Genomic DNA, 27,960 nt, shown 5'->3' on the forward strand with positions numbered 1-27,960 from the left:
TCAGCACGAAAAGATTGCTTAGTTTAAAGGACATGAGCTTTCACCTAAGGGAAGGCTTGCCATAGGAAGCTGCTCCTTTGGTTAGGGAGCCTCTAATTCTAGCACATGTGATAAACTGTAATCATAAAATTGACTGGAGACAAGGCTTCTCCTAACTCTGCTCTTAAATTTACTTCTTGACATTGCAAACATTATAGAACAATTCAAGCGAGAAGGGTCTACTGTAAGAGATCCTCCCTTTATTGCCCTAACGGTGAAAACAAGTAAGAACTAACCTTGTTTGGAGAGGTAAGTATCTAAGCCCTGCGCGACCAACCACAATTCAGTCTTTAACTGTTTAACTCTGTTTAGGTGTACCTTGCTTACATTTAATAAAACTTCTTCATTCTCCATTAACGTTACTATTAGCAAATTTTAAATGTAGTAAGAAACATGTTAAACTATATCTAGAATCTATAATGTTTTCTTAATGCAAGAATTCAACATGGGAAATAGTTTTATCATTGAAGAGTTGAGAAACAGAGTAAGAGAGAACTGGATTGTAAAACAGTACTGATAGTTTTCACTAGAAAGTAATATACATTAATTTTCTTTACTATATATGCCCTAAGTCTCCCATGGTTAGTCCTTTTAGTCAGTGAAAAATTATTCTAAAATGCTAACCAATCTTCCTAATTTATCTATTTTTTTAAATTCTAAAAAGAGGAATTTTCTGTAGAGCCAGCCTAACAGAAGAAATTCTGACTCTTGCCTTATTGACAAGGACAACTTGTCTCCATATAGAATGTTCTAGTTCCCTCCTCCAAACCTACCAACAACCTGGATATCAATGGATGCAGTTTCCACGTATTTTTCCACTTTGACCTGCAGATCATATTTCCCAGAATGGCTCCTCTCCGCTTTTCTGATAAATATGATTGTATCAGTCTCAGAGTTGCGAATGTTGATCTGATTCTTATCAATAGGTGCCCCATCTTTCTTCCAAGTTACTTCTGGTCTTGGTTTTCCCTTAAAAGAAAAAAAAAAAAAGACAGAAAAAGTAGAGGCGGGAGGGGATCAGATTGTCTCATTTCTTTTCAGCATTAAATAAATGGGCAGTGGCTTACCCCATCCTAGGCAAGTTTGGAAAATGGCCTGGTGGTGGGCAGTTATAGCAGTAATGTAATATTCACTACTGCCCATTGATTGCATTCTGCATGCAAGGTACTATGTTAGGTACGTGATATTTATAACTTCCCTTACTCTTCACATCAGGATAAGTATCATTATCCTCATTTTTTTTTTTTTTTTTTTTTTTTTACTGGTACGTGGGCTTCTCACTGCTGTGGCCTCTCCCGCCGCGGAGCACAGCCTCCGGACGCACAGGCTCAGCAGCCATGGCTCATGGGCCCAGCCGCTCCACGGCATGTGGGATCCTCCCGGACCGGGGCACGAACCCGTGTCCCCTGCATCGGCAGGCGGACTCTCAACCACTGTGCCACCAGGGAAGCCCCCCCCACCTTTTTTTGATAAAGGTATTAAATGACTTGCACAAGGCCTTGCAGCTAAGTGCTGGAAGCTGGTCTTCTAGCCTGGTCTCTTCAGCTCCAAAGCCTGCACATCACAGCCTAATGGTTCAGAACATGGGCCCTGGGACCCTAGAATCTGTATTTGGATCCTGACTCTACTACTTAATAGCTGTGTGACTTTGGGCAAGTTACTTAAACTCTCTGCCTCAGTTTCCCAATCTGTAAAGTGGAATGAGAGTACCTTTCTTCAGGGTGGTTATCACAACTGAAGTTCTTAGAAAGCTTCTGTACACTGCAGAGGTGTTTCATTAATATCATCTACATGCTAATGATTATTATTGTTCCACTGTACTGTGTTGCTCATTTCAGACTTGTCTGTAATTCTCTCTCTGTTCTCTCTAGCAGCTGAAACTATTCTTTAAGAGCAGACTTTGAGTAATTATAATCTCATTCAAGGACATGAGTTTTTTTTTTTTTTTTTGGCAGTACGCGGGCCTCTCACTGTTGCGGCCTCTCCCGTTGCGGAGCACAGGTTCCGGACGCGCAGGCTCAGTGGCCATGGCTCACGGGCCCAGCCGCTCCACGGCATGTGGGATCTTCCCGGACCAGGGCACGAACCCGTGTCCTCTGCCTCAGCAGGCGGACTCTCAACCACTGCGCCACCAGGGAAGCCCAAGGACATGAGTTTTAGTTTACGTTACAAAGAAACTTCCTAGGATTCCTGAGCACCCAGGCTCACCCCACAGACAGGAACCAAGCATTAATTCCGTTGGGAAACGCACAGCCTTCCCATGGGCTCCTAATGTGACTTGTTGATAGGTTCTGCTAAGGAATGTGAGAGACACACATCAAACCCCTCCCCACAGGGCTTGAAGAATGGTTGCAGGTGCTCAGATGTCCATATGGGAAGTAGAGAACAATACTGTTAAAGATAGGAAAAATAGTTCCAGGTCTCATTTCCTTAAGTGTACAATTTACTATTAACTACTGGGGGAAAAAATTGAGTTCTCTGATAACGTTTGGAGTGAAAAAAGCACTGGATACAGTGTCTGGAGATATACACTCTGTTCATGGCACTACCATTTATTTGCTGTGTGACTTTGGGCAAGTCACTTAGCTTCTCTGAATGTCAGTTTCTTCCCTTCTCAAGGGGGGTAAGGAAATCTGCCATTCCTGCCTCACAAGGTGTATCTGGGGCTCAAATGAGAAAAGGTTCGAGAACTTTAGAGGTTACATAAATATACAAACATGACATGCTAGTCTCATCATCCCCTTCCTAGTAGCTGACCAGCCCCTGGGATGCCATACCTATGAGGTCCCTGTTCTCATGCTCTCTCCTCTCCCAGACCCAGGGACAGAGCTGAATACACTCTCCCATTCCCAACAAGATCTGGGAACTGGGATTAGCCCTAGCTGTTGCCATGATGTGGAAACTAGAGGGCTGATTCAGCCCCAATCCAGGGCTGGAGCTGGGTCCTGGGTGCCCGCCTTGTGCCAACTCCTGGTTTTTTTTTTAGGCTGTGGGAGGACAGAAGTGGGAGGAACCTTGCCAAGCCATCGTCTTCCTCCTCTGCTGTGTTCACACTCACGTCCTCCTTGACTTCCGTTCTGATTTCAGGTGCTGTGTATGTAGAAGCTAACTGCCTCTTCTAAGGCTGGGCCCCAGGTGCAATGAGAATGGCCTGAACTGGCTGTCCCTTTAGGTTGGTTTTCATGGGAGCCTGTGTTTGAACCAGCTCTGCGTGTGTGTGTGTATCCAAATGTTTGCAGAGACCTAAATTCTAGTTCTAAGGCCATGCTGTCTGACGTAACAGCCGCAAGCTCAATGTGGCCATTTAAACTAAAACTAATTAAAATTAAGGAAAATTAAAAATTCATTTCCCCAGTTGCCCTAGTTCCTAGCTGCACCTTTCAAGTCCTCAATAGACACATTTGGCTGCTGGCTACCATACTGGACATTGCATACACAGAACATTCCTATCATCACAGAAAGTTCTACTGAACAGCACTGTTTAGAGGCATAAAAGGAATCAAATGAGTAAGGAGGGAATGGTGCAGTGGGTGTTGTGTGTGTGTGTGTGTGTGAGAGTGAGAGAGTGAGTGAGAGAGAGAGAGAGAGAGAGAGAGAGAGAGAGAGAGAGAGAGAGAGACCAAAAGTGATTATCATATGCAAAGCCTGGTTAATCTTATAAACAACAGATTCTTTTGAGGGAGCGAAGATTTAACAATGCTCATTTATTTCAGTTAGGGGCATCAAAATTTCAAATTTCAGTTATCCCTCATTGGAATTTGGGTGATTTGAGTGTGGTTTGGGGAAATCATGGGAAGTAAGGACATGTTGTTTTCCTGAATGTTACACCAAGAACTTCACTTAAAAGGAAGATCAGTTTTACAGGTGGATAGAACCAGAAAGATCTTTAAGCATTTCTTGTTTCGGTGTCTCCTTGGTGTTTCCTCTCTGGCCCCCTATGGTCCCTGAGCCTCAGACAAGACTAGGCCTCATTTATCTCATGCAGAAGGAAAATCCACTTTTATAGATTTCTGTACTTGTAAAGCAGGAGGTTGTTTAATCACTCTCCAAATCTCCTCCATCCTTTCCTGCCTTTCCTCTGAGGTAATTCTGAATCACGAATAACTTAAATGCTGAAGTCCCTCCCTCTACTCCTTAAACACCCCAGCATGGGAAGGAGAAAATGAGCAACCCTGAATTATTACCTGGAAAGGTATAACCAGATTGATGGCTTCTCCAACTCTGCGGATATAGGTTTGCTTTAGGTGCCTTGGGATGCGAATCTTTGGAGCCTCTGAACGAGAGCAGAAGAGCGTAATTTTGCAGTCAGTATCACACACTGGAAGCAGCATTACATAAGCATACTTGTCATGATACTCACCAGGACTTCCCTACGCTCATGTCTCTGAAGTGAAATCTTAGTTGGGCTACTAACAGGTTATATGTGGTAACTTTGGTTCCAAATGTTTCCTTCAGGGAGAGATGTTTTAACAGTTTGACTCAACAAGATTACTCCCTGACCTCCTTAATTTTACTACAACTTCCTATTTTTATTATAAGCCTAAAGCAACTTTATAGAAAAGCACTAAATTTTCTCTTAGGACCTTATGTATTGTTTTCTTAGTTTTCTAACAGTGAGTATATTCTCCAAGGAACATTCCATAAAAGATCTACAGTCACCACATTAGCTGGTAGGGCTGCCCATTTTTTCTCACCAGAAAATAATAATAAAAAATGCTTTAGCACCTAGCACTTATTATTTATGTAGTTATGTTAGAATTTGACGGTAACTTTCTCCCTTTATGACTAAGGTGAAGTATATAATAGGCAGCCCTAGCCCGCTGTATATTAATGTTCATTAACTAAACACCATGAAGATACTAGAACATGTGGTTGTAAACCCATCAGAAGCAGAGAATCAAGGCTCATGGCTCACAGGGATGAGGTGGGTCCTATCACTTGAGGACTCTGTATGGAACAGATACTGGGATAAATGCTTTTCAAGAAGCGACCAATTTAAACCTCACAGCCACCTTATGACACAGGTACTGTTTTTACTTTATGATAAAGAAGCTAAAGCAACAGGGGTTTAAGTCACTTGCCCCAAGGTGACATAGCCAGGATTAGACCTGGAATCAGCTTCCACTGCCTATGTTCTGCTTAGACACATGGACTGCGGGGTCAAGAGAGATCTGGTAAGCTGTGACAAAGCGAGAGAGTGGCATGGACATATATACACTACCAAACGTAAAATAGCTAGCTAGTGGGAAGCAGCCGCATAGCACAGGGAGATCAGCTCGGTGCTTTGTGACCACCTAGGGGGGTGGGATAGGGAGGGTGGGAGGGAGGGAGACGCAAGAGGGAAGAGATATGGGAACATATGTATAACTGATTCACTTTGTTATAAAGCAGAAACTAACACACCATTGTAAAGCAATTATACTCCAATAAAGATGTTAAAAAAAAAAAAAAAAAAGAGAGAGATCTGGGTTTGAGTTCCAGATCAGACAGTAGATCTGGTCTCAGCCTATTCCGTAAAACTGGGATGATAACAGCATCTAATTCACAGCATTGTAGTGAGGACTGAATAAGGTCATCCATATAAAGTGTTTAGCATAATGGTTGAGAATAGTAAATGCTCAATAAACTTTAGGGGAAGAAGATGAAGATGATGGTAGTGGTGGTGGTTACTGAATGCTGGAGCTGGAAGAGAACTTGAGAGATCCTCTAACTCCCTAACTTTACATAGGAGGAAAAGGAGACTCAGCGAGGTTCTGCAGCACATTACACCATCATCAGAATAAAAGCTAACATATACCAAGGGCTTATTATGTGGCCAGCATTCCGTTAAGCAAATAACATGGATTAATTTATTCAACTCTCACCACCTCTTGATGTAAGTACTATTATTGTATACGTTTTGCAGATGAAGAAATTAAGGCTCAGGAATATCAAGTCCCTTGCCTGGGACCACATGGTTAATAAGTGAAGGAAACAGGACTCAGCTTTCATAGTCTGTCTCTAGAATCTAATAAGAAAGTGTGCATGCTTCATACTTTCTACCATCCATCCATCCACCCATCCACCCATCCACCCATCCACCCATCCATCCATCCACCCATCCACCCATCATCCATCCATCCATCCATCCATCTATCCCCTAACTTACTCCCAAAAGGTTTCAGGCAGTCACACCGTAAGTCTGTGGCTCAGCACGGTCCAGACCCAGATGTTCAGACCCCTTCCCCGTATTCTTTGCCCTGGAGCACCGATTCTCAAATCGTTTGGTCTCAGAATCCCATTACACTCTTAAAAATCATCAAAGGTCCCGCAAAGCTTTTGTTTATGTGGACTGTATCTATCATATTTACCATATTAGAAGTTAAAACCAATAAATTTTGAAATACTTATATATTTATTGCTTGAAAAATAATAACATAAATATCATTTAAATGAAAACAATCATATTTACATTAACAAAAATTTGTGATATGAGTGGCGTTATTTTATACTTTGGCAAATCTCTTTAATGTCTGACTTAAGAGAGGTTAGCTGGACTTTATTTGTTTCTGCCTCTAATCTGTTGCAATACGCTGTTTCGGTTGAAGTACATGAAGAAAATTTGTCTTCACACAGACAGGAAGAATACTTTAATAAACTTTTCAGACAATTGTGGGTATTCTTCTTTGATTCTACGCTAAAACACGAGCTGTAATTTCTTAAGGGTTAGCTGCAGTATGGAATCTGAAAAATTCTATGAACTTTTCATTTCTGTTACATTAAACCCCATTGGTCTGCCTTCCATTTTGAATGTATCTTAGCCATGCATGATTTTTTTTAACTTGCATTGGTCATTTGGAAAATATTGCTTCGATGAATCCTGCAGACTGTTCAAATGTTGAAATACTGCATTATTCAATGTCAAAAAATGACATTTGCTACTATCACCACCTACTTCATCAGAAAAGATTTTAAGTATTGGAGAGCTGCCAAGTCCATGATGGTGGACACCAGTTTTCCATAATTTTAATTTTTGCTTCAAAGATTAAAGCTTTTCATTGACAAGTTGACAATAAATACTATAAGTTGTTTTCCTTCAAGTAACAGGCTCACTCCATCCATTTTCTAGAAAATGTGTGCCAAATACCCAAGTCTGACTAGCCAGAGTTTGTCACTCTGTCATTCTTTTGAGGAAGAATGGAGTTTCATGGAAAAGGTCGCGAGTTTAGGCTCTAATTCAGGTGCACAAATGCTTTACAAATGCTCTTCCTAGAGACAACTATCGTACTACCGTATTTAGCATAAGAGTTTCACATATACTTTGCATTTCATGGTCATACAGAGTATAGAAAAAAGGGGTACTCAAGAACCAAGGTTTAAGAACATTAATGATTCCTGTGTATCATCAAGAACACTCCAAGGCAAAGCTGGCCCTTTAATTTGAACTGCGAGTGCATGGCGGTGAGGAAGAAAAGACCAGCCAGACAATCTGGTGGCGCAGATTGGATCTGTGCTAAGGCACCAGCAGTTTTACACACCATCACTTTTGTACCGTCAGTGCAGAGGCCAAGCATTGAAAAGGGAAAACAATGTGTTCATATTATTATGAAGATGGTTTTGACCTCGCAGACTCCCTTGAGCCATTTTGCTGCTGTATGGTGTGTTTGAAATGCTTCCCCCACCCGCCGCTGACCCCCACCCCTTGTGACTAGGCAGCCCAGCTGCCTATTGGCTCATGGAACCTGGTGTAGTTATCTGGTCCTCACACCAAGTTATAAACCGGGAGCTGACCTCCCACGCTGCCTATAAAGGGCAGTTTTGTTCATTTCTAACTCCCAGGAGATATTAATATCAAAGGAGTGACAACAAAATAGGAGGGTTTGAGAAAGAAAAAGGTTAAAAAAAATGTGAAATGGAGACAAAATTTGGAAGCCTTGCCACCTACCTACGATTTCTTTCACAAGGATGGGCTGAGAGTAGTACTTGGGCTCGCTAGCACCGGCGGCGTTCACGGCTTTCACGCGCACAAAGATCCTTGCATCCGTTGGCAGACCTGTGATGGTGAACTTGGTCTTCTCGATCAGCTCTGTGTTTGCAACTATCCAGTTGTCAGCTAAAATCCATTAAGAAAAAAAAAAAAAGAAAGAAAAGACAAGAAGGAAGAATGGTGGTTAGTGAAAGAAATCAACCTGTTAAACAGTCAACTCCAAATCAGTATTTTACTCAAAATTAAATCATTTGGAGAGAATGTGACTTTGGTCTGGACTCAGACTCTATGGCTGGGTGTTTTTCATAGTTAAATGAAAAATGGCCTAGAATGGCTAATGGAAATAGCAGAAGAATGATAATCAGATTCTGCCATCTTTGAAAAACCTCTTATGTGGGATACTAGGGTACCCTGAACAATGGTAACTGTCCCAGGAATTCTGTAGTAGTTTATCCCAATTTGGTTTTACAAGGTACATGTTTACAATTGATGTAACCATGATGTTTAATCATCTATATATATTAAAGTTCAGAAAAAGGGGAAAATGCTATTCTTATGAATGAGAGACACCAACCTTTACAGTCATATGATCTCTCCATTTTATCCTGGCTGGTTTATTATTATAAGACATTAATATGGGCATGGGGAATCTGATCACGCTCCCAATGATGAAGAAAAGAAGCTTATATCCACGGCAAAAGGAACCACAACTCAGGAGCCAAGACCTCATAAGGAATTGGCACGATCTTTCACCACAATCAAAAGTTCTGATTTTTTAAATGCTTTTGGTGGCTTTGTCTACAACAGCAAGAAAATGTAAACCCAGAATCCAGGTTTTACAAATATTGCAGGTTCTCAAAGTTTGTATGCATTATTATGCCCACGGGGGGATAAAAAGAAGCTTGGATCCCACATTGTAAACTCACCGCCCGCCCTCCCCCCTCCATCTCTAAGGGCTTTTTTGTGTGTGGGTGTACTTCAGGCTGGGGCATGGAACATTCCCAGAAACTTTATCACACAGTAAGAAAGTTTGAGAGCTCTCAGAGAATACTTTACCTGGTAGATCAAATGCAGCCTCCCCATTTTCACCAGACTGTTTTGCTGATGTACCTTTGAGAATCCATCATTAATGTTAATTAAAGACACCCACTTTCACAACAGAAGAATATTATATCAGTAGTCAGCATTCTCTGTTAGTAAAGTGTGAAAAGTATGCAAAGATATTTGTCTTCAGAACAGTGACGGAAGAGACCAAACACATTAGAGGAGGGGGTAATTCCTCAGGAGGGGCACAGCCTGCTCTATTCAGACTGTGGGGGTTTTTTTGTCCTGAGGCACTTGCCACAGAGAAGAGGAGGAGAAAGGAGGCTGGGGCACCTCCAACTGTGGGAGCAAGAGGTAGAGAACAACAAAGCAAGACCCTGGAGACAAAGGTGGAGCAGGTTCTGGACTCTACAGGGGAGCAGTGCACAGTGGAACAGTCTACCCTTGCTCCTGTCCCTGCTACTTCAGCCTGGGAGGGTCCTGTGGGGCCCCAGGGAACGCAGTTGTCCCACTATGGGGCTCACACATCAGAGTCTGGGAGTGAGGGCACTTGAGATACGGCCAGCCCCGTCTTACCAGGAAATGAAAAGGCCCTCCATGGAAGTGGAAACTGCCCCAGCAGCCCAGGAGGCAGCACCTGGTTGCCATGACAACAAGCTCTTCATCTGGCAAACTGAGCTGTCCTGGTTCCCGCATTCTACACGGGTGGAGGGAATGCTGCTGACACAGAGTGCCTGTAGGTGCACTCCACTAGTTTGGGATGATGACCATCTAGGTTACCAGGAAGAGAGCAGGGGGGTGGGGACTAGACTGGCCCCTCTTGGAACCTTCTCCTCTCTCTTATTTCAAGCCTTCTAAGAGCATCAGGGAGAAGGGGCAGCAAGCGAGAAGCATGTGGATGATACACATTACTTAGGACTTTGAAAAAGAGATACATCTTGAAGCCAATGGTCTGTTTGGGAGCTACTATGTTGATATTTTCACAATCAAGAGACGATGGATGAGAACGTGAAATAGGAGACTGAGAAAACATGCATGAAAGAGTGAAGAACTAGGGAAGAAGAAAATTTCAAGAGAAAACAGGACGAAACAAGATCAGAGGGATATGGTGTATCATGTTGGTTGATTTGCGTATATTGAAGAATCCTTGCATTCCTGGAATAAACCCCACTTGATCATGGTGTATGATCCTTTTAATGTGCTGTTGGGACCTAATGAAACTTAAAAGCTTTTGCACAGCAAAGGAAACCATAAACAAGACCAAAAGACAACCCTCAGAATGGGAGAAAATATTTGCAAACGAAGCAACTGACAAAGGATTAATCTCCAAAATTTACAAGCAGCTCCTGCAGCTCAATAACAAAAAAACAAACAACCCAATCCAAAAATGGGCAGAAGACCTAAATAGACATTTCTCCAAAGAAGATATACAGACTGTCAACAAACTCATGAAAGAATGCTCAACATCACTAATCATTAGAGAAATGCAAATCAAAACTACAATGAGATATCATCTCACACCAGTCAGAATGGCCATCATCAAAAAATCTGGAAACAATAAATGCTGGAGAGGGTGTGGAGAAAAGGGAACTCTCTTGCACTGTTGGTGGGGATGTAAATTGATACAGCCGCTATGGAGAACAGTATGGAGGTTCCTTAAAAAACTACGAATAGAACTACCATATGACCCAGCAATCCCACTACTGGGCATATACCCTGAGAAAACCATAATTCAAAAAGAGTCATGTACCAAAATGTTCATTGAAGCTCTGTTTACAATAGCCAGGAGATGGAAGCAACCTAAGTGTCCATCATCCGATGAATGGATAAAGAAGATGTGGCACATATATACAATGGAATATTACTCAGCCATAAAAAGAAATGAAATTGAGTTATTTGTAGTGAGGTGGATGGACGTAGAGTCTGTCATGCAGGGTGAAGTAAGTCAGAAAGAGAAAAACAAATACCGTATGCTAACACATATATATGGAATCTGAGGGAAAAAAAAAGGTCATGAAGAACCTAGGGGTAAGATGGGAATAAAGACACAGACCTACTAGAGAACGGACTTGAGTATATGGAGAGGGGGAAGGGTAAGCTGTGACAAAGTGAGAGAGTGGCATGGACATATATACACTACCAAACGTAAAATAGCTAGCTAGTGGGAAGCAGCCGCATAGCACAGGGAGATCAGCTCGGTGCTTTGTGACCACCTAGAGGGGTAGGGTAGGGAGGGTGGGAGGGAGGGAGACAGAGGGAAGAGATATGGGAACATATGTATAACTGATTCACTTTGTTATAAAGCAGAAACTAACACACCATTGTAAAGCAATTATACTCCAATAAAGGTGTTAAAAAAAAAAGATCAGAGGGAAACGAAAACATCTCTTCATATTTGAACTACTTGAGGGAAAGAGAAAGAAAACGGGAAGGGAATGTGAAAGTTATTTAATACATGAGGAGAATTTTTAAGGAAGAAGAGTAAAATGGTGCAGGCATTAAACAATAAAATAAACACCAAGAGAAAGACAGAGTCCAAACCAACACACGATCTTATGAAAGAAAGAATTATCTCACAGAGTAAAACCTGCCATATCTAAAAGCATTAAACACTTCAGAAAATTAGTCTGGAGGACAACAGCCATTAAAAGAGAATGAAGAATAGGGCAGCCACATAAAGGAAGTAAGAAAAGACTGCAAGAAGAAAGATATACACGTTATAAAAAAACTTCCATAGAAAGCTAATTCCAAAACGTTATGTGGCAAAATATATACATAATAATGACTGTGTACATATATATATGTATATGCAAGTATACATATATATCTACACAGACAACACACAGAATTATGTAAAATACACTTCATTGCATTTTATCTAAGGTGGGTAACATCAAAATGACAGCCATCTATCATTTTGCTGTATCTTCTTACTTTTTAAACCTATCAGAAAGAAAAGAGTAAACAATTTGCTCTGTTTCATACATACACAAAAGCTTTGTATTCATCACACAGAAGATTGAAAAGTTCTGTTAGCTGGGCGGTATAAATAACAGAGAGGAGGGCTTGGGAGTTTTTCAAATTGGGGGAGGGGAATGGAATGGGAATAAACCATACTCCAAAGCACTCAAGATTATAATGTCTCCACTGGTTTTGGTTAGTGGCTGTCTAAGCCCTGGAAAAATCAACAATAGTGTTCTGTGAGTGAGTGCATGTGAACGGAACTGAGTGTTAGCAAGATGCTTTATTCTCCCTTTCTCTCTCCTCTCCCGACCAACAGGCGTTATTTCCACGCGTGCCCCCGTCCAGAAGCCTGGGGCTTCTTCTTCAGCAGTTTTCTCTTCAAAGTTAGAAATTTCTTCTCCATAGAGGTTTTCCTTCTGGGGAAGTGTTCACACTCCTGGTTTCCCAAATGCGCTCTGGAGTCTCTCTTTCCTTCACGTAAGATCCACGTTAAAGTTTGGGGTCCAAAGAGTTTTCTTAGAGTTAGAGACCAAGTCTGGGCCCCTCATTTGTGGAGAAGGAACAAACTTCCCTGGTGGATTGTTTCCCTACCATGACCTAGAATGCAGCCCGAGTCCAGAGCTGGGGCAATTTTATTCACCCATCTCCAAATCATGACAAGTATGAAATCAAAAACACAAGAAGCTTTTAGTGAATTTCACATCTTTTTTTGGTTTTAGGTACACTCTGGCCTATATTTTCTTGTGTCATTTTCTCTTTTTCTATTATTTCTATCAACAAGGGTTTTTTGCCTATTTCCCTTCCCCTCCTAAATTTAAGCCGTTAAATTTTTATGCACCCATATCCTGAGACAAGTTACTGCCACAATGTTGAATCTATTTCTTACACCCTCTGGGATTTAATGCTGATTCTTTTAAACACTGAAAGTTGTCCTTAATTATTCCTTTTTTTTCCCTTTAAGAAGGCAGAATTGATCACCAGATGGGCAAGTATATAATCTCTCTTTATTACCCAGAATTAGGCAGCTCTGTTGATAGCTGACCTCTGCTCAGTATAGAGTTTAGAATTTCCAGCTTGCTTTATCCTACCTAGAACTTTATTTTGCTTTGGTACATTTTAATTCCACCAATTCAAGAAGCGGGAATCCCTGACGTTTGATCAGAATCTCTCCTCCTATGTCCTAGATCACTCGTGTTGTCGGATCTGGGAGCCTACCTGGGATATTTTTGAGAGCTCAATTTGTTACTCAAGTAACAAAGAAGGGCTAAATTCTCATCCATCATGGAAGGATGACCTTTGGTTTGCTGTCATTTTCAGTAGGAAGGAGATGAGTTCCCAAGAAAGAGCAACAAAAGGGGGGCGTATCTCACCTATTGATGACGGTATTCGTTTGAACTACTAGTTACTTACTTCCTTCAAAGCAATACTCTAGCACATAGCCATCTAAACCTGCTGCACCAATCTGGTCGGGGGGCCGCCACTTCATTGTGACAGTGGTGTCAGTTACAGAGTCAACAGTCAGAAGAGTAGGTGGGCTGGTTACAGCTTCAGAGATAAAAGAGACAGAAAAAGAAGAAATTATTAAGTACAGAATTATGGCACAGGAACTGTGATAAAATGAACTAGGATACAAATAAAAATATACACAGGGACTTCCCTGGTGGCACAGTGATTAAGAATACGCCTGCCAATGCAGGGGACATGGGTTCAAGCCCTGGTCCGGGAAGATCCCACATGCCGCTGAGCAACTAAGCCCGTGCGCCACAACTACTGAGCCTGCGCTCTAGAGCCTGCGAGCCACAACTACTGAAGCCCACACGCCTAGAGCCCGTGCTCTGCAACAAGAGAAGCCACCACAATGAGAAGCCTGTGCACTGCAATGAAGAGTAGCCCCTGCTCGCCACAACTAGAGAAAGCCCAGGCGCAGCGACGAAGACCCAACACAGCTAAAAATAAGTAAGTAAATAAATAAATAATAAAAAATATACACAGAAGCCCCCACGCGTTAATAAAATTCAACGAGACTCCTCGAGCATATGCTGTGTTTACGGCAAAGATCTGCCAGATGTGAAAATTTTTTTATCAACGCTGTCACACTTTCCCTCCATTTGGGAGGTTGACATGGGAGTCTGGGAGGCCCAGGAAGTTGAAAAAGTCAAAGTTTGAGATCTAATGATCTAGAGTAAATTTTCCATAACTTTCTAATTTTAAAGTGCAAACTCTTGTACTAAATATTTCTATTGAAAAATCTACTCACTACCAGAAAATAGTGCAGACGTCTTGTCTTCTCTTTCTTTGCCTTTACTGAACTGACATTTTTGGTTCAATAGATAACATTTAAAGTGTGACTATAAAGCAAAGAGACTAGCTTTCAAGTGTGGTTGGTTGAATTGATGTCAATTTGTTTTAGTTATAGCGTTTACACCAGGGTGCTGGGTTATACTTTCAGAAGGACAAATGGGGGTAGTCTTGTGTCAATGGGCCCAGCTACATGTTTCCAGTGGCAAGGGGCAAACAGAGCCACCCACAGCTGTCCTTGGGATTCTGGTAATAAATTCCAGGGCCTACATTATGAAGGCATTCAACTCTATTGTGTTGCTTGTAATTTCTTAGAAAATTGCCCCTAACCACCTCTAGTCTCCTACTCCTGTATCACTCTAAGAAGCTTCCAGGTCTGCTCCAGTTAGAGGTCAGAAGGAAGCAGTCACAATCTGGGGCAACGATTTTCATGACAAAGACACACCTCTCTTGACTCACCCAATGGAACAAAAGGTTTGGAGGGCATACTGGGCTTGGAGAGGCCAACGGCATTGACGGCAAAGATGCGGACCTCGTAGGCCACACCTTCAATCATATTCTTGGGCTCAAAGGTTGTTTCTTTGCAGAGATCAAAATTCAGCCTCATCCACCTGGAGCTTTGCTTCTTTTTCCTCTCAATGAAGTAACCTGAAGGGGACGCAAAATGGAAACTGAAGTTTTTCCTTGGTCTCCAAAATTAAACTTTGTCAGATATTAGAATGTTCAAAAATTTCCCATATGCTCAGCACTCTAAGTGAAATAGTCATATATGTATTTTTAACCCATCTTATTCCATTGGTTTTTTTGAGAGAGATTATAAATAATACAAATATTAACATCATGGGATATAGATAAAAATAATAAGACTAGAAAAAATTAAAATTGTACTAGGAAGAGAAGAGAAAAAATAAACCACAGATAGGTAGGCCATAGAAACTTACATAGTCACTCTATTTGAGCAACAGATGTGGCTTTGAGTCCCAGCAATGTAAGAAGGGGGAAGTAACCAGTTTTGTGAGTTTCATTATTAGCAAGTAGAAGAAAGTTCCTGTTCCACAGGGGAAGCAAATTCTTCTAAGTATTTAACTCTAGAAGAAATTGCCTCATAGACATAATTCTATGGATCTAGGCATTTACTGACCAGAATAAAGTTAGACTTATAGTTGTTTCAAAATTATATATTGAACAGAAATGTCAAACAAAAAAAGAGGACAGGCAATCAGATGATATTCATCAGAGCTATTTAAATCTCAAGTACTTATAAAGCATCCCCCAATATATTTCAATGTGAATGGATAGTTAAAAGTTTTCTTCTAAATGAAGTATTTTAAAATGTGCTTTGTACTAATGTGCATAAAGAGGACACCAACTCTGCTGGCAGGTCCACAGATGGACCAACACGCAGTTACCTAAGATTGGGGACCCTCCATCATAGAGAGGAGGGTCCCAGTTCATGATGCACCACTCATCTCCCACGTGTGTCACATTCGGCGCCACTGGAGGATCAGGGACATCTGTAGCAAACAAAAAATGGAATAGAATAAAATAAAATAAAGTAAAATAAAATAAAATTGAGGGAGTGAGAGCACAAAGAAGAATGTTCATTGGAAAATATGTTTTTGGATGATAATCATAGAAGCAAGGTTATCTCTTATTATTTTTCCATGTTTACTGAAGTGCACTGGGTAACTAATTTGGGTGCAACGTCACGCTCCATATGGAATCAGGGAAGGTGAGCCCGATACAAATAAAATAATGATGTCTCCAAATCCTTTAAACTAGTGTCACATTACAGAACCGTATGAAACCCAAGACTTTTGTTATTTACCTTGAAAATGGCGACTAAGAAATTATTGCCTAAATGTTGGACGTGATTTTGTTTTTTTGTTTTTTAACCACAGAAGTGACCTTGCAGCAGAACCGAATCAAGGACTAATTACTGCACATTTTACATCAGTTGTTGTATAAGATGTTGACTGGTAGAAATCCAAGTCAAAAATGGCAAGTTACCATGTCTTATAAATAGAGTTCAGTACATAACAAAGTGACCTTAGTTTTGGATCAATTTGAAATATGTTTCTTGGGAATTCCCTGGTGGTCCAGTGGTTAGGACGTTGCACTTCTGCTGCAGGTACGGGTTCAATCCCTGGTAGGGGAACTAAGATCCCGCATGCCACATGGCATGGCCAAAAAAAAGAGAGAGAGAAAAGAAAAAAAAGTAATATGTTTCTTAAGGGAAAGCTAAAGTGGGATGAAGAGATCATGAGACCTTGGACCACCAGTAATCTGCCATACTCAGTTCACTTGATTTCAGGATCAGGAAAAATGTACTTAAATGGTCATCTAAGAACCAAGGCAGATCTTACTCCTCTACAGTGAGTGTGATGTTGGAAATTATTTAGCAATTGTGTGTCAGTGACTGTAGAGGGCACTGAAAGGGAGTGTGACTGTGGAGAGCTAATGACAGCAACCCCAAAAGGCTAACCTTAGCTACTCCTCACCGCAACTAGTCCTCTAGGCAAGTAAAGAGACAAGGGCGGAAAGGAAAGGAAAAGGAAGAAAAAGGAAAGAAAAGAGAAAGAAAGACATATAAAGAAGTGGCAAAGACAAAAAAAGAAAGGCAGTGATTTATAAAATACAGCTATACCGTGTGCTTCTTTGTTGGCTACCCAGAAAAGCTGAGAGAACCAAGAACTTGCAAAGTCTACTTTGGATCTAGACATGTCAGCCTGATTCTAGAAGTCTGCTGACTCAGAGGCCTTACCCACAACTTTAATCGTGATGGCTGCATGGGCTTCCCCAGCTTCATTTTTCAGACTTATGTGGTAAAGACCAGAATCATCTTTTTCTGCTACATCAATAACCAGAGTGGTGCTGTCAGGGTAATTTTCAGTTCTTATTCGGCTACCGCCCTCCATAATAGCCTACAGAGGAAAGAAATACAATGTGGCATGACCTATGCAAACAACAAGGACACCTCCAGAGTGCCTGGGCACTTAAGCTGGACATGGTGCTAATGCCTGAAATATGTGTTCTGAGTTTAATCCTCCACCAGCTCTAAGGACAAAAGTATTGTCGTCCCATTTTACACATGGGAAGAACTGTGGCCCGAGGTTACACGGCTAAGAAGTGGTAGAACAGGGATTTGACTCCAGAGTTCACTACCCATTAACTCCTTAAAGAGAAAGTTGGAGGACCAAAAATACAAGCGCAGAAGTGTCATTCTAGGAGAAGAGTTTCTTTGTACATGAAATTAGAAATACTTAAACTCACATCAGAAACTAAATAATGATTTGTTCATTTCTTTAGATGTCTCGGAAATTTAAAAATACTGAAAAGGGTTGAAGAAGGCCACAGTGCCAATTTCCCATACAAGTTGAGTACTGAGTTTTCCCTTCCAGTAGGACATGAAATAATGAACATCTAATTCCCAAAGTAAAGACAGAGTGAGGTTGAGACTTCTATTATATTTTCTTTCTTTTCTCCTTCTTCTCCTTCTCCTTTTCCCCTTCTTATTTTCCTTCATTTCTCGCCTTCCTTCTTCCTTACACCAGAAGTTTAAAGCAGCATTACATTCTTCTGATTCCCAGGTCATATCTTCCATGCAATAATAGACCAATATACAAATATATTGGTCTATACAAATAGACCAATATACAAATAGCCAATATACAAAGAGGAAAAACAGAGAAAGGTCAAAGCAATTTAGAAAGAGGGTAATTTGCCACTATTGTCTACTCTTTTGTGTCTGGATTAGGACTTGTAAGTCTTCAATAACATAAGATTGTGGCAACGGTAAGAATACTTGAAATGGCTTTCATAATTCTCATTTTATAATAGAAAAAAATTTCCTCAGTTTAGCCAAATTCTAATCTTAAGATTGTAAAAGATGTTCTGCTTGAAAAGAAAAATAACTTACTTAGGGTGGTGTTATATTATCCCCTTCATATTTCTATGTTTTATTTTGTTTCTTATGCTATAATTTACATCAAGTAAAATTCATAGTTTTAGATATATAATCTATGAATTTTGACAAATTTATGTGAGTGTGTAACCACCCCCATAATCAAGCTACAGACTGTTTCCATCACATCTCACAGTGTCTCCATGCTCCTTGGCATGCAACCCACTAACCCCACATCCTGGTCCCTGGCACCCACTGGTCTGTTATTTGCCCCTTTGGTTTCCCCTTTTCCAGAATGCCATATAAATGGAATCAAACACTATGTAGTCTTCCAAGTGCATATTTTTAGACTGATCCATGTTGCTGCTTGTATTACTAGTACGTTCCTTTTAATTGTTGAGTAGTTTTCCATTGCATATTCCACGTGCAGTTGGAATATGTTTGTACAATTGGACTTTTGAGTCATTTCCAGGTTTTGACAATTGTAAATAAGTCTGCCATGAACATTCCTATACGAGTTTTTGTGTGGGCATGTGTTTCATTTCTTTTGGGTAAATACCTAGGAATAGCCTTGGGGAGTTTTATGGTAAGCTCATGCTTAACTTTATAAAAAACTACCAAACTGTTTTCCAAAGTGGATGTACCATTTTGCATTCCCACCAGCAATGTATGAGAGTTTAATTGTTCCATATCCTTGCCAGCATTTGGTACTGTCAGGTTTTTTTTTTAATGGCTTTTAAAAAATACTCTTTGTTTTTTGTTCCAGCTTCTTTCACACAGCATAATTATTTTGAAGTCATCCAAGTTATTGCAGTACTCCCTTGTATGAATTTCTTACGATTTGTTTATCCATTCACCCACTGATAGAATGTGCATTGTTTTCAGCTTTTGAATATTACAAATAAGGCTACTATGACCATTTGTTCTAGTAGATTTTTTTGCAGATTACATTGGATTTTCTACATCGATGATTATGTCATCTGCAAATAAAGACAGTTCTACTTCTTCCTTTCCAAAATGGATGTCTTTTACTTCTCTTTCTTGCTTGATCGCCCTGGCTAGAACCTCCAGTACAATGTTGAACAGAAGTGGTGAGAGTGAACATCTTTTCTCTCTTCTTTCTGATCTTAAAGGGAAAGAATTCAACCTTTCACTATTAAGTAGGATTATAGTTGTAGCATTTTTATGCATGTCTTTTATTATGCTGAGGAAGTTCCTTTCACTTCCAAGTTTGCTGAGAGATTTTTACTAGGAATGGATGTTGGATTCTGTCAAATGCTTTTCTGTGTCTATCGAGACGACCACATTTTTTCTCTGGTTTGTTAATATGGTGAATTATATTAACTTATTTGAAAATGTTAAACCTACATTGCATTCCTGGGATAAGTCCCACCTGGATATAATGTACTGTTCCTTTTATGTATTTTTAGATTTGATTTGCTAAATTCTGTTTAGAATTTTTTCATCTCTGTTCAGGAGTGATATTGATTTGTAGTTTTCTCTTCTTGTAATGTCTTTTTCTGGTTTTGCTATAAGGGTAATACTGGCCTTCAAGAATGTGTTGGGGGGGCTTCCCTGGTGGCGCAGTGGTTGAGAGTCCGCCTGCCAATGCAGGGGACATGGGTTCGTGCCCCGGTCCAGGAAGATCCCACATGCCGCAGAGCAGCTAGGCCTGTGAGCCATGGTCGCTGAGCCTGCGTGTCCGGAGCCTGTGCTCCGCAATGGGAGAGGCCACAGCACTGAGAGGCCCACGTACCGCAAAAAAAAAAAAAAAAAAAAAAAAGAAGAATGTGTTGGGAAGTATTCCTATCTTCTCTTCTTCAATTTTCTGGATGAGTTTGCATTGAATTTGTATTATTTCTTTCTTAAATGTTTGGTGGAACTAACCAATAAAGCCATCTAGATGTGGAATTTGTTTTGTGAAAAGATTTTAAACTACAAATTTCATTTCTTTCATAGGTATAGGGCTATTCAGTACTGATTTAGTGGTATTTTGCAAATTCTGATATGTGTTGTGTTCATAAATATTTTCTAATTTCCCTTGTAATTTCTTCTTTGATCCATGAGTTACTTTTTAAAAAAGCTACTTAGTTTCTAAATATTTGGAAATTTTCCAAATCTTTGTTATTGTTTTCTAATTAATTCCACTGTGGTCAGAGAATATATCTTGCATGACCTGAATCCTTTCACATTTACTGAGACTTATTTATGGTCTATTTTGGTAAATCTTCCATGTGCATCTTAAAATAATGCCCAGTCTACTTTGTTCAATGGAGTGTTCTATAAATGTCAACTACATCAAGATGGTTGATAGTATTTCTCAAAACTTGTACATTTTGTTCTATCAGCTATTGAGAAAAGTAGTAAAGTCTCTAACTTACCTATTTTTCTTTGTAATTCTATCATCTTGCTAATTGTTTTCTATTTGTCCCATCTGTCCTTTGTGTCTCTTTTGCTGCCTCCTTTTGGATTCATTAGATATGTTTTTGTGGCTCCATTTTACATCCTGTGTTGGCCTATTAGCTATAACTCTTTGTTTTATTATTTTAGTGGTTCGTTTAGGGTTTATAGTATAGTCTACCTTCATGTGGTATTATGATACTTTACATTTAGCAAAAGAAACTTACAATAGCATACATCCATTTCACTCCTTTCAATCCTTACTTCCTTTCTCCCCTCTCGGCCTTACGTTTTCATTGTTACAAATTTTACTTACACTTATGTTTGAAGGCCATGGTGCATTGTTATTATTTTTGTTTAAACAACCAAGTATCTTTTTAAGGTGATTTAAATAATAAGAAAAAATATTTTATACATTTATCCATGTAGTTATTATTTCTGACCCACTTATTGATAGCTCCTTTGTGAAAATGTTTTCATCTTAGTATCATTTCCTTTTGACTTTAGGACTTCTTTTAACATTTCTTGTAGTGCAAGTCTGCTGGAGATGACTTCTTTCAGCTGTTGTATATAAATAATTTTATTTTGCCTTCATTTCTGATAATTATTTCTACTGAGTATAGAATTCTAGGTTGACAGTTTTTCCCCCTTTAAACGTTGCTCCACTGTCTTCTCACTTGCTTTGTTTCCAGAGATCAGCTGTCATCTTTGTCTTTGTTCCCACGGGTTTAACGTGACTTTTTCTCTGACTACTTTTTTTTTTTTTTTTTTTTTTGCGGTACACGGGCCTCTCACTGTTGTGGCCTGTCCCGTTGCAGAGCACAGGCTCCGGACACACAGGCTCAGCAGCCATGGCTCACGGGCCCAGCCGCTCCGTGGCTTGTGGGATCTTCCTGGACCGGGGCACGAACCGGCGTCCTCTGCATCGGCAGGTGGACTCTCAACCACTGCGCCACCAGGGAAGCCCTCTGACTACTTTTAAGATTTTTTCTTAACCACAGGTTTTGAGCAATTTGATTATGATGGGTCTTGGTGTAGATGTCTTAATGTTCCTTGTACTTGGATTTTATTGAGCTTCTTGTATCTGAGATTTTCTAGTTTTTATCAAATTTGGAAAATTTGGGGCCATTTTTTCTCTATATATTTTTATGTCCCCCTCTTTGGGGACTCCAATTACACATAGATTTGACTGCTTGAAGTTGTCCCATAGCTCAATAAAGCTTTTTTTTTCCTCCAGAAAATGGAAAAGGAGGAAACACTCTCCAACATTTAAAAAAAAAAAACAAATTATTTTTTAGAGCAGCTTGAGTTCCCTGCAAAATTGAATGAAAAAGTACAAAGAGTTCTCATATAACCCCTGTCTCCACACACACATAACTTTCCCCGCTACTGACATCCCCCACTAGAGTGGGTACACTTGTTATAATTAATGAACCTACACTGACACATTGTTATCTTTGAAAGTCTATAGTTTACATCAGGGTTTACTCTTGGTGTTGTACATTTTATGGGTTTTGACAAACCTATGACATGTATCCATAATTTTAGTATCATATGGAACAGTTTTACTGCGCCTAAAACATTTTATATAGGAAGTTGCAGAGTCACACTTGAGCCGGCTCTACTCTACCACTCCAATCTTATTTATTATTCTCCTCCTCACTCACGCTGCCTTGGCCACACTGGTCTTCTTTGTATTCCTCCAACACATTAAGTGCATTCTCTCCTCTTGTTCTTTGCACTTGCATTGACATCAACTGGAAATCTCTTTGCTTTGATCTTCTCAAAATGGTTTCTTGTTGTCATTCATAGAGGCTGTTCTCATGCCCCATGCATGCAGTCACTTACTAATCATATTACCCTGTTTTGTTGTTGTTAAATAATTATTTTGATTATTTTATTTTTGGTTGCATTGGGTTTTCGTTGCTGTGCGCAGGCTTTCTCTAGTTGCGACGAGCGGGGGCTACTCTTCCTTGCGGTGCACGGGCTTCTCATTGTGGTGGCTTCTCTTGTTGAGCACAGGCTCTAGGCGCACAGGCTTCAGTAGCTGTGGCACGCAGGCTCAGTAGTTGTGGCTTGCGGGCTCTAGAGCACAGGCTCAGTAGTTGTGGCACATGGGCTTAGTTGCTTTGTGGCATGTGGGATCTTCTTGGACCAGGGATCGAACCCGTGTCCCCAGCATTGGTAGGCGGATTTTAAACCACTGCAGCACCAGAGAAGTCCCACCCTGTTTTGTTTTGTTTTTTTTTAATTTTCGTAGCACTCATTACTATCCAAAGTGACTTTGTTTATTTATTTATTTAATAATTCATTGTCTATTTCTCTTCCACCCCATTCCCTGACACCCATTAGAAGGAAAGGTAGAACCTCATTCACTGCACATAATAACATTCATATGCACATGCACAGGGTCATATAGTAGGTAGTCAGAAATATGAAAAGCAAATGAATAGTTATTATATTTGCCTGAAAATCAGTAATCTTTCTTTATTAAAGGAGTTACATCTTTACTGTACATTTATTTGCTGCCTTCTTTCATGTGACTCACGGGAGACAGGGAGTAGGGTAGGCTGTGTGTGTGTTTGTGTGTATGTGTGTGTGTGTGTGTGTGTGTGTGTATAGAACAAACCTTATCTGCTCGGCTCCAAATGGCTTTAGGAGGTGGTTCTCCACTGATGGGAATCTCTAGACGAAGCTTGTTTCCTGCAATTACTGTCACTGTATTGTCAGCATCAAGACCATCCAGTATGATCTTCGGAGGATCTGGAATATTAACCGTGGCCTTTGTTATCAGACGGTTATTTCCATGTGATTATCTGGGTTAGTACTTGGCTAGTGTTAAACATTGGTAGTAACCAATATTTTATCCAGTCAAAAAGGATATAAGCGGAGTCAAAGTAGTTGGTGCCTGGTACCTTGCAAAACTACTTCATTGTTAAGACCTCTTAAAAATCAACTATTAAGATTAGTGATTACTACCAATTCATGTATTTTTCTTTAAATATCACATTTTGAATATAATTCCAAGGTAAGCAAAACCAGAAAAACAAGAACACAACTCTGCAACGATCTCTTTTATCTACTCACCAATAACATGAACTTTGGCAGGCAAAGTAACAGAGTAGGCATCTGGTGCAAATACATAATCACCTTCGTCCTCAACGAGAGCATTGGCTATCACTAATTTGTGGATTCTAAGGAAATGAAAAAACATATTTCTAAGACTTTGCAAAGATTTAGACTGTGTAGGACCCAAACTGAGGAGACACCTGGTTTTATCTTAACTTGTTTAGTGCAGCCTGGAGAGAGACTGAGAATAATGTGATGCCTTAATTATCCTATTTATTGATCCACATTCAGTATTTATTTTGGGCGATATGAAACTATCTCTACAAATACAGCCTGCTTACTATGCAAGAATCTCTTGTTCCTTTTTAAAATCTCATAGCTTAAAAAAGGATAGACGATAACACCTCACTGATGCCATATTTTAAGATTCAAGAAATTACCAAGGATAACCTGACTTTGGCTTTTTATGCAAACCTAAGAGCAACAGTTCTTTTTTTAAAAAAAGTTGAGGTCTAGTTGACATACATTATTATATATTTCATGTATACAACATAGTGATTCACAATTTTTAAAGGTTATGCTCCATTTATAGTTATTATAAAGTATTGGCATAAGAGCAATAGTTCTGAACTTTATTGGCAGCATGAGCCAGTGAATATCTGATGGACACTACGGCTCCTCAATCTGGAGAAAAACAAGTATTTTTGTACACACAGAATTTGCTTACAATTTCAAAGGATTTATGGGGGCCCCTGAAGTTCATTCACAGTCTCCTAAAAATCCATGGATCCTAGTTTAAGAACTCTTCTCCTACATCTTTGCTAGATTCTAGGATATTATGCAAACCGTCCCCCCGCCTCAGCAAAAAAAATTGTGGAAAGGTCATATGACACTTATTGGTTAGGGACAGTGAATCCAATTCAACCAGTTCCTGAACTAGAATTCAGTATCCTCTAAGCTCATGTTTATATGGAAAGACTCAGTCAATGGGTTTTGAAGTAACACAGCACCTCACTGTAAGGTACAGGTACAGGATCACAGGTAGGACATGATGTACAACAGAGGAATCACATATCCTTGCTATTTGAAAGCAAAGAACCGGAAATAGAGCCTCTCCCTATGAGTACTCCCCAAACATCCTTACCAATCATGTAATTTAGGAAGCAGAAGAAGTGAAGATGGGGACCAGCCCTCACTTGGGGACCACCCTAGCTTACTTACCTTCCCCTGTGAACAATCTTTAGACGGTCAGTCTCCTGAATGGGGAGGCCATTTTTAGTCCATTTTCCTGATAAGTTTTCAGATATCTCACACTTCAAGCAGATTTCTTTTCCAAGATTTACAGTCTGATCAGTCAGAGGCGTCAATATCTTCAGAGGTTTTACTGCAGAAATAATAGATGGTTATTAAGTGCCAAATCTAAATTCCAGACAGGCCAAGACGGTGTCATTTCACAATGGTACAGTTTCACTATAATGCTTGTTTTGAAAATGAGAATTTGTTCAATGCAGTTGAAATATTTGGGGACAGAGCATAACACACATTTCACGTTCGATTAAGCATGATTTTATTCATGAGAAAGACTAGGTGAATCCAGAAAACGGCACCCAGCTGAACTGCGTCAGGTGGGACCGCACAGAGCACACACGTACGCCTCAAACATCCACCAGCTACTTTAGTTCACCCATGTTAAATGCGCCACATCCGTGCACATCTGAGATGACAGCTCTCCATCCAATTTCAAATAACCTCCTTCCACTACTTCACAATAGCTCACAAACTGCAACACTTCTGACACCACTTCCACAAGCAAATTTCAGGTCTTTTTCAAGGTAAAGTGCCGTATTTATTGTAGTATTTATTAACCATTTAACATCTGTAAAACTGTACTACTGTATTTTTCTTATAACTTATCATTTTATTTTTTAAAAAATGTGTCCCTGACAAAATTGTTGAGTGTTGTGTTCTTAACTCCACTTTCCCCATTAGCCCTATGATTTTTATTGCATGACTTTGTACAGCACAGTAATTTTTAGAAATGCATATGTTACATTACAGCAGGACTGACCGTAATTGCTTTAAACAGATAAGGAGCTGCCTATGGTTGAAAAAACTTTTTGATATTACACTACAATGGCCATCATTCCACAAAACATAAGCAGTGTATTGCGATTACTTCCAAATAATTCAATAATCATATGAATTGCACCTGGACTTAGAAAGAAATAAGGAAGCAGAGTTTCTGCTCTGCATGTATTACCGATCTTCTTGTGAAGTTCGCTATTCTAATTTTCATGGCTAACTGGAAGGGACAGACTCTGCCATTAAGAGCTGACTACCATTAGGGGGCATTTGGAAAAGGACATGAATTCTTTCACGCCTCTAAAGCATATCGGGGGACTTCCCTGGTGGTCCAGTGGTTAAGACTTTGCCTTCCAATGCAAGGGGTGCAGGTTCGATCCCTGGTTGGGGAGCTAAGATCCTACATGTCTCACAGCCAAAAAACCAAAACATAAAAAACAGAAGCAATATTGTAACAAATTCAATAACGACTTAAAAAAATCTTTTAAAAAATTGTTTAAAAAAAATAAAGCGGGCTTCCCTGGTGGCGCAGTGGTTGGGAGTCCGCCTGCCGATGCAGGGGACACGGGTTCGTGCCCCAGTCCGGGAAGATCCCACATGCCGTGGAGTGGCTGGGCCCGTGAGCCATGGCCGCTGAGCCTGTGTGTCCGGAGCCTGTGCTCCACAACGGGAGAGACCACAACAGTGAAAGGCCCGCGTACCCGCAAAAAAAAAAAAAGTGAAAAAAAAAAAAAGCATATCGGCAAATTAGCTTAGTCTTCTCAATTGAGACCCATTAGTTTGAGCAACTTCTCAGCCCAAATGTAATTGAAGAATGTTGAATGTTTATTGAAGAGATAGCAAATTCACCAAACCAAAGGTCACCAAAGGATTAAGCAAACAGGATATCAGGATTTGATATCATATCTAAGTATTTATCATGTATTTATATGGTTTGGGGACTGAAATATTTCTTAACCATTTGGGTAACTTCTCTGGCAGCTGATTTTTATACTTCCTTCCCAATATTGGTATTCTACTATTAAACTGAGAAGTAAGTTCTTAGAGTCCCTGACTGATATGACGTAGACACTCAGCTGGAATGGAATCTAATTTTACATATTTAAAATTGCCACAAGTACAAGCCAAATAGATTGAAACTCTCCTAAAACTGAATTAACAAACACAAGACACTAGTAAAACAGCTTGGAAGACATCCAAGGAAGTCTTACTTACAGTCAACGGTAAGTTTAGCAGATGACTGTCCTCCTGTTGTCATTACAGAATATTCTGCAGTATCAGCCTTTGTTGCTTCTTCTATGACCAAAATGTGTTTTTTGCCTTCAACTTTAATGTAGTGTCTTGATCTTGGACCAGGGACGATTTCCTCACCATTCTTAAACCTGAGTTAAAATAGATTATAAAAGAAAGTTTTATAAAAGACCCTTCAGGAGACAGATACCAGACACTCAAGACCTTTTTGTTGAATTAAAGAATGTATGGATCAATGTACCAATAGATTAATATTGTAACAAGTATTGTCTGAAAAATGACATTAAAAACATAAGCCCACTCTTTCCATTTAAGATCAATCAGATAAAGATGCTAACAATGGATATTACCTACGTTGGGCTCTTGACACACACTAGTAAGAATATCATTTTAATACACTTTAAAGACAGTTGTGATTCTGGATTAGAATGAACAATCTATCCTGTACCAATTACTAGAGATTCCTGCTGCATAATTTACTCTGTTTCTCAATTAAGATTTTAAGATTCCGAATCGTCTAGTCTTTAATTTTGAGGTTACTCACAGAGAACTTGAGAAAACACTTCTCATCTGACCCCAAAACTATGCTTTTTATTTTTAAGAACTGTTAAAGTAATTGGTAATTCTCAGTCTAAAGTATTTTTCTGAGATACTTAACAATAAAGTTACTAGGAATAACATGAAAAAAGTATTTTTTCTTTTTTTTTTTTGAAAAAAAGTATATTTTCCATGTAACTTGCCAGTATGGCATAGTGAGAGTAAGCATGGTATAGAGCACCCATGGGCTTTGGAGTCAAACAGACCTGGAGAACCTTGAGCCATCCATTTATTAGTAAGTGCCTATTTCCCTATATCCTTACCAATATAGATTTCTGGATCTTTTTTCAGTTTTCTGTTTCACAGGTGAAAAAAAAACCCAGTATCTTAGTATAGTTTTAGTTAA

General features: G+C 39.8%; 1 protein-coding gene across 13 annotated transcripts in view; it reads right to left on the minus strand.

The window, feature by feature from the left end:
* The window catches only part of MYBPC1 (myosin binding protein C1), a 97,551-nt gene that overhangs the window by 14,995 nt on the left and 54,596 nt on the right, over nucleotides 1-27,960 (minus strand). For 10 of the 13 annotated variants that reach the window (XM_060164516.1, XM_060164523.1, XM_060164513.1 and 7 more), the window contains 12 exons: nucleotides 26,982-27,148; nucleotides 24,906-25,068; nucleotides 23,703-23,809; nucleotides 23,245-23,378; nucleotides 17,076-17,235; nucleotides 15,721-15,825; nucleotides 14,771-14,959; nucleotides 13,424-13,558; nucleotides 9,062-9,115; nucleotides 7,964-8,131; nucleotides 4,224-4,312; nucleotides 813-1,008 (listed from right to left, as the gene is read on the minus strand). In XM_060164516.1, coding sequence (XP_060020499.1) covers nucleotides 813-1,008; nucleotides 4,224-4,312; nucleotides 7,964-8,131; nucleotides 9,062-9,115; nucleotides 13,424-13,558; nucleotides 14,771-14,959; nucleotides 15,721-15,825; nucleotides 17,076-17,235; nucleotides 23,245-23,378; nucleotides 23,703-23,809; nucleotides 24,906-25,068; nucleotides 26,982-27,148 — 1,667 coding nt within the window. The remainder of the gene's footprint in view (nucleotides 1-812; nucleotides 1,009-4,223; nucleotides 4,313-7,963; nucleotides 8,132-9,061; nucleotides 9,116-13,423; nucleotides 13,559-14,770; nucleotides 14,960-15,720; nucleotides 15,826-17,075; nucleotides 17,236-23,244; nucleotides 23,379-23,702; nucleotides 23,810-24,905; nucleotides 25,069-26,981; nucleotides 27,149-27,960) is intronic. The other 3 variants (XM_060164519.1, XM_060164524.1, XM_060164520.1) reach the window with 1 other exon arrangement.

This window comes from Lagenorhynchus albirostris, chromosome 11 (genome assembly GCF_949774975.1).
Source record: "Lagenorhynchus albirostris chromosome 11, mLagAlb1.1, whole genome shotgun sequence".
NCBI lineage: Eukaryota > Metazoa > Chordata > Mammalia > Artiodactyla > Delphinidae > Lagenorhynchus > Lagenorhynchus albirostris.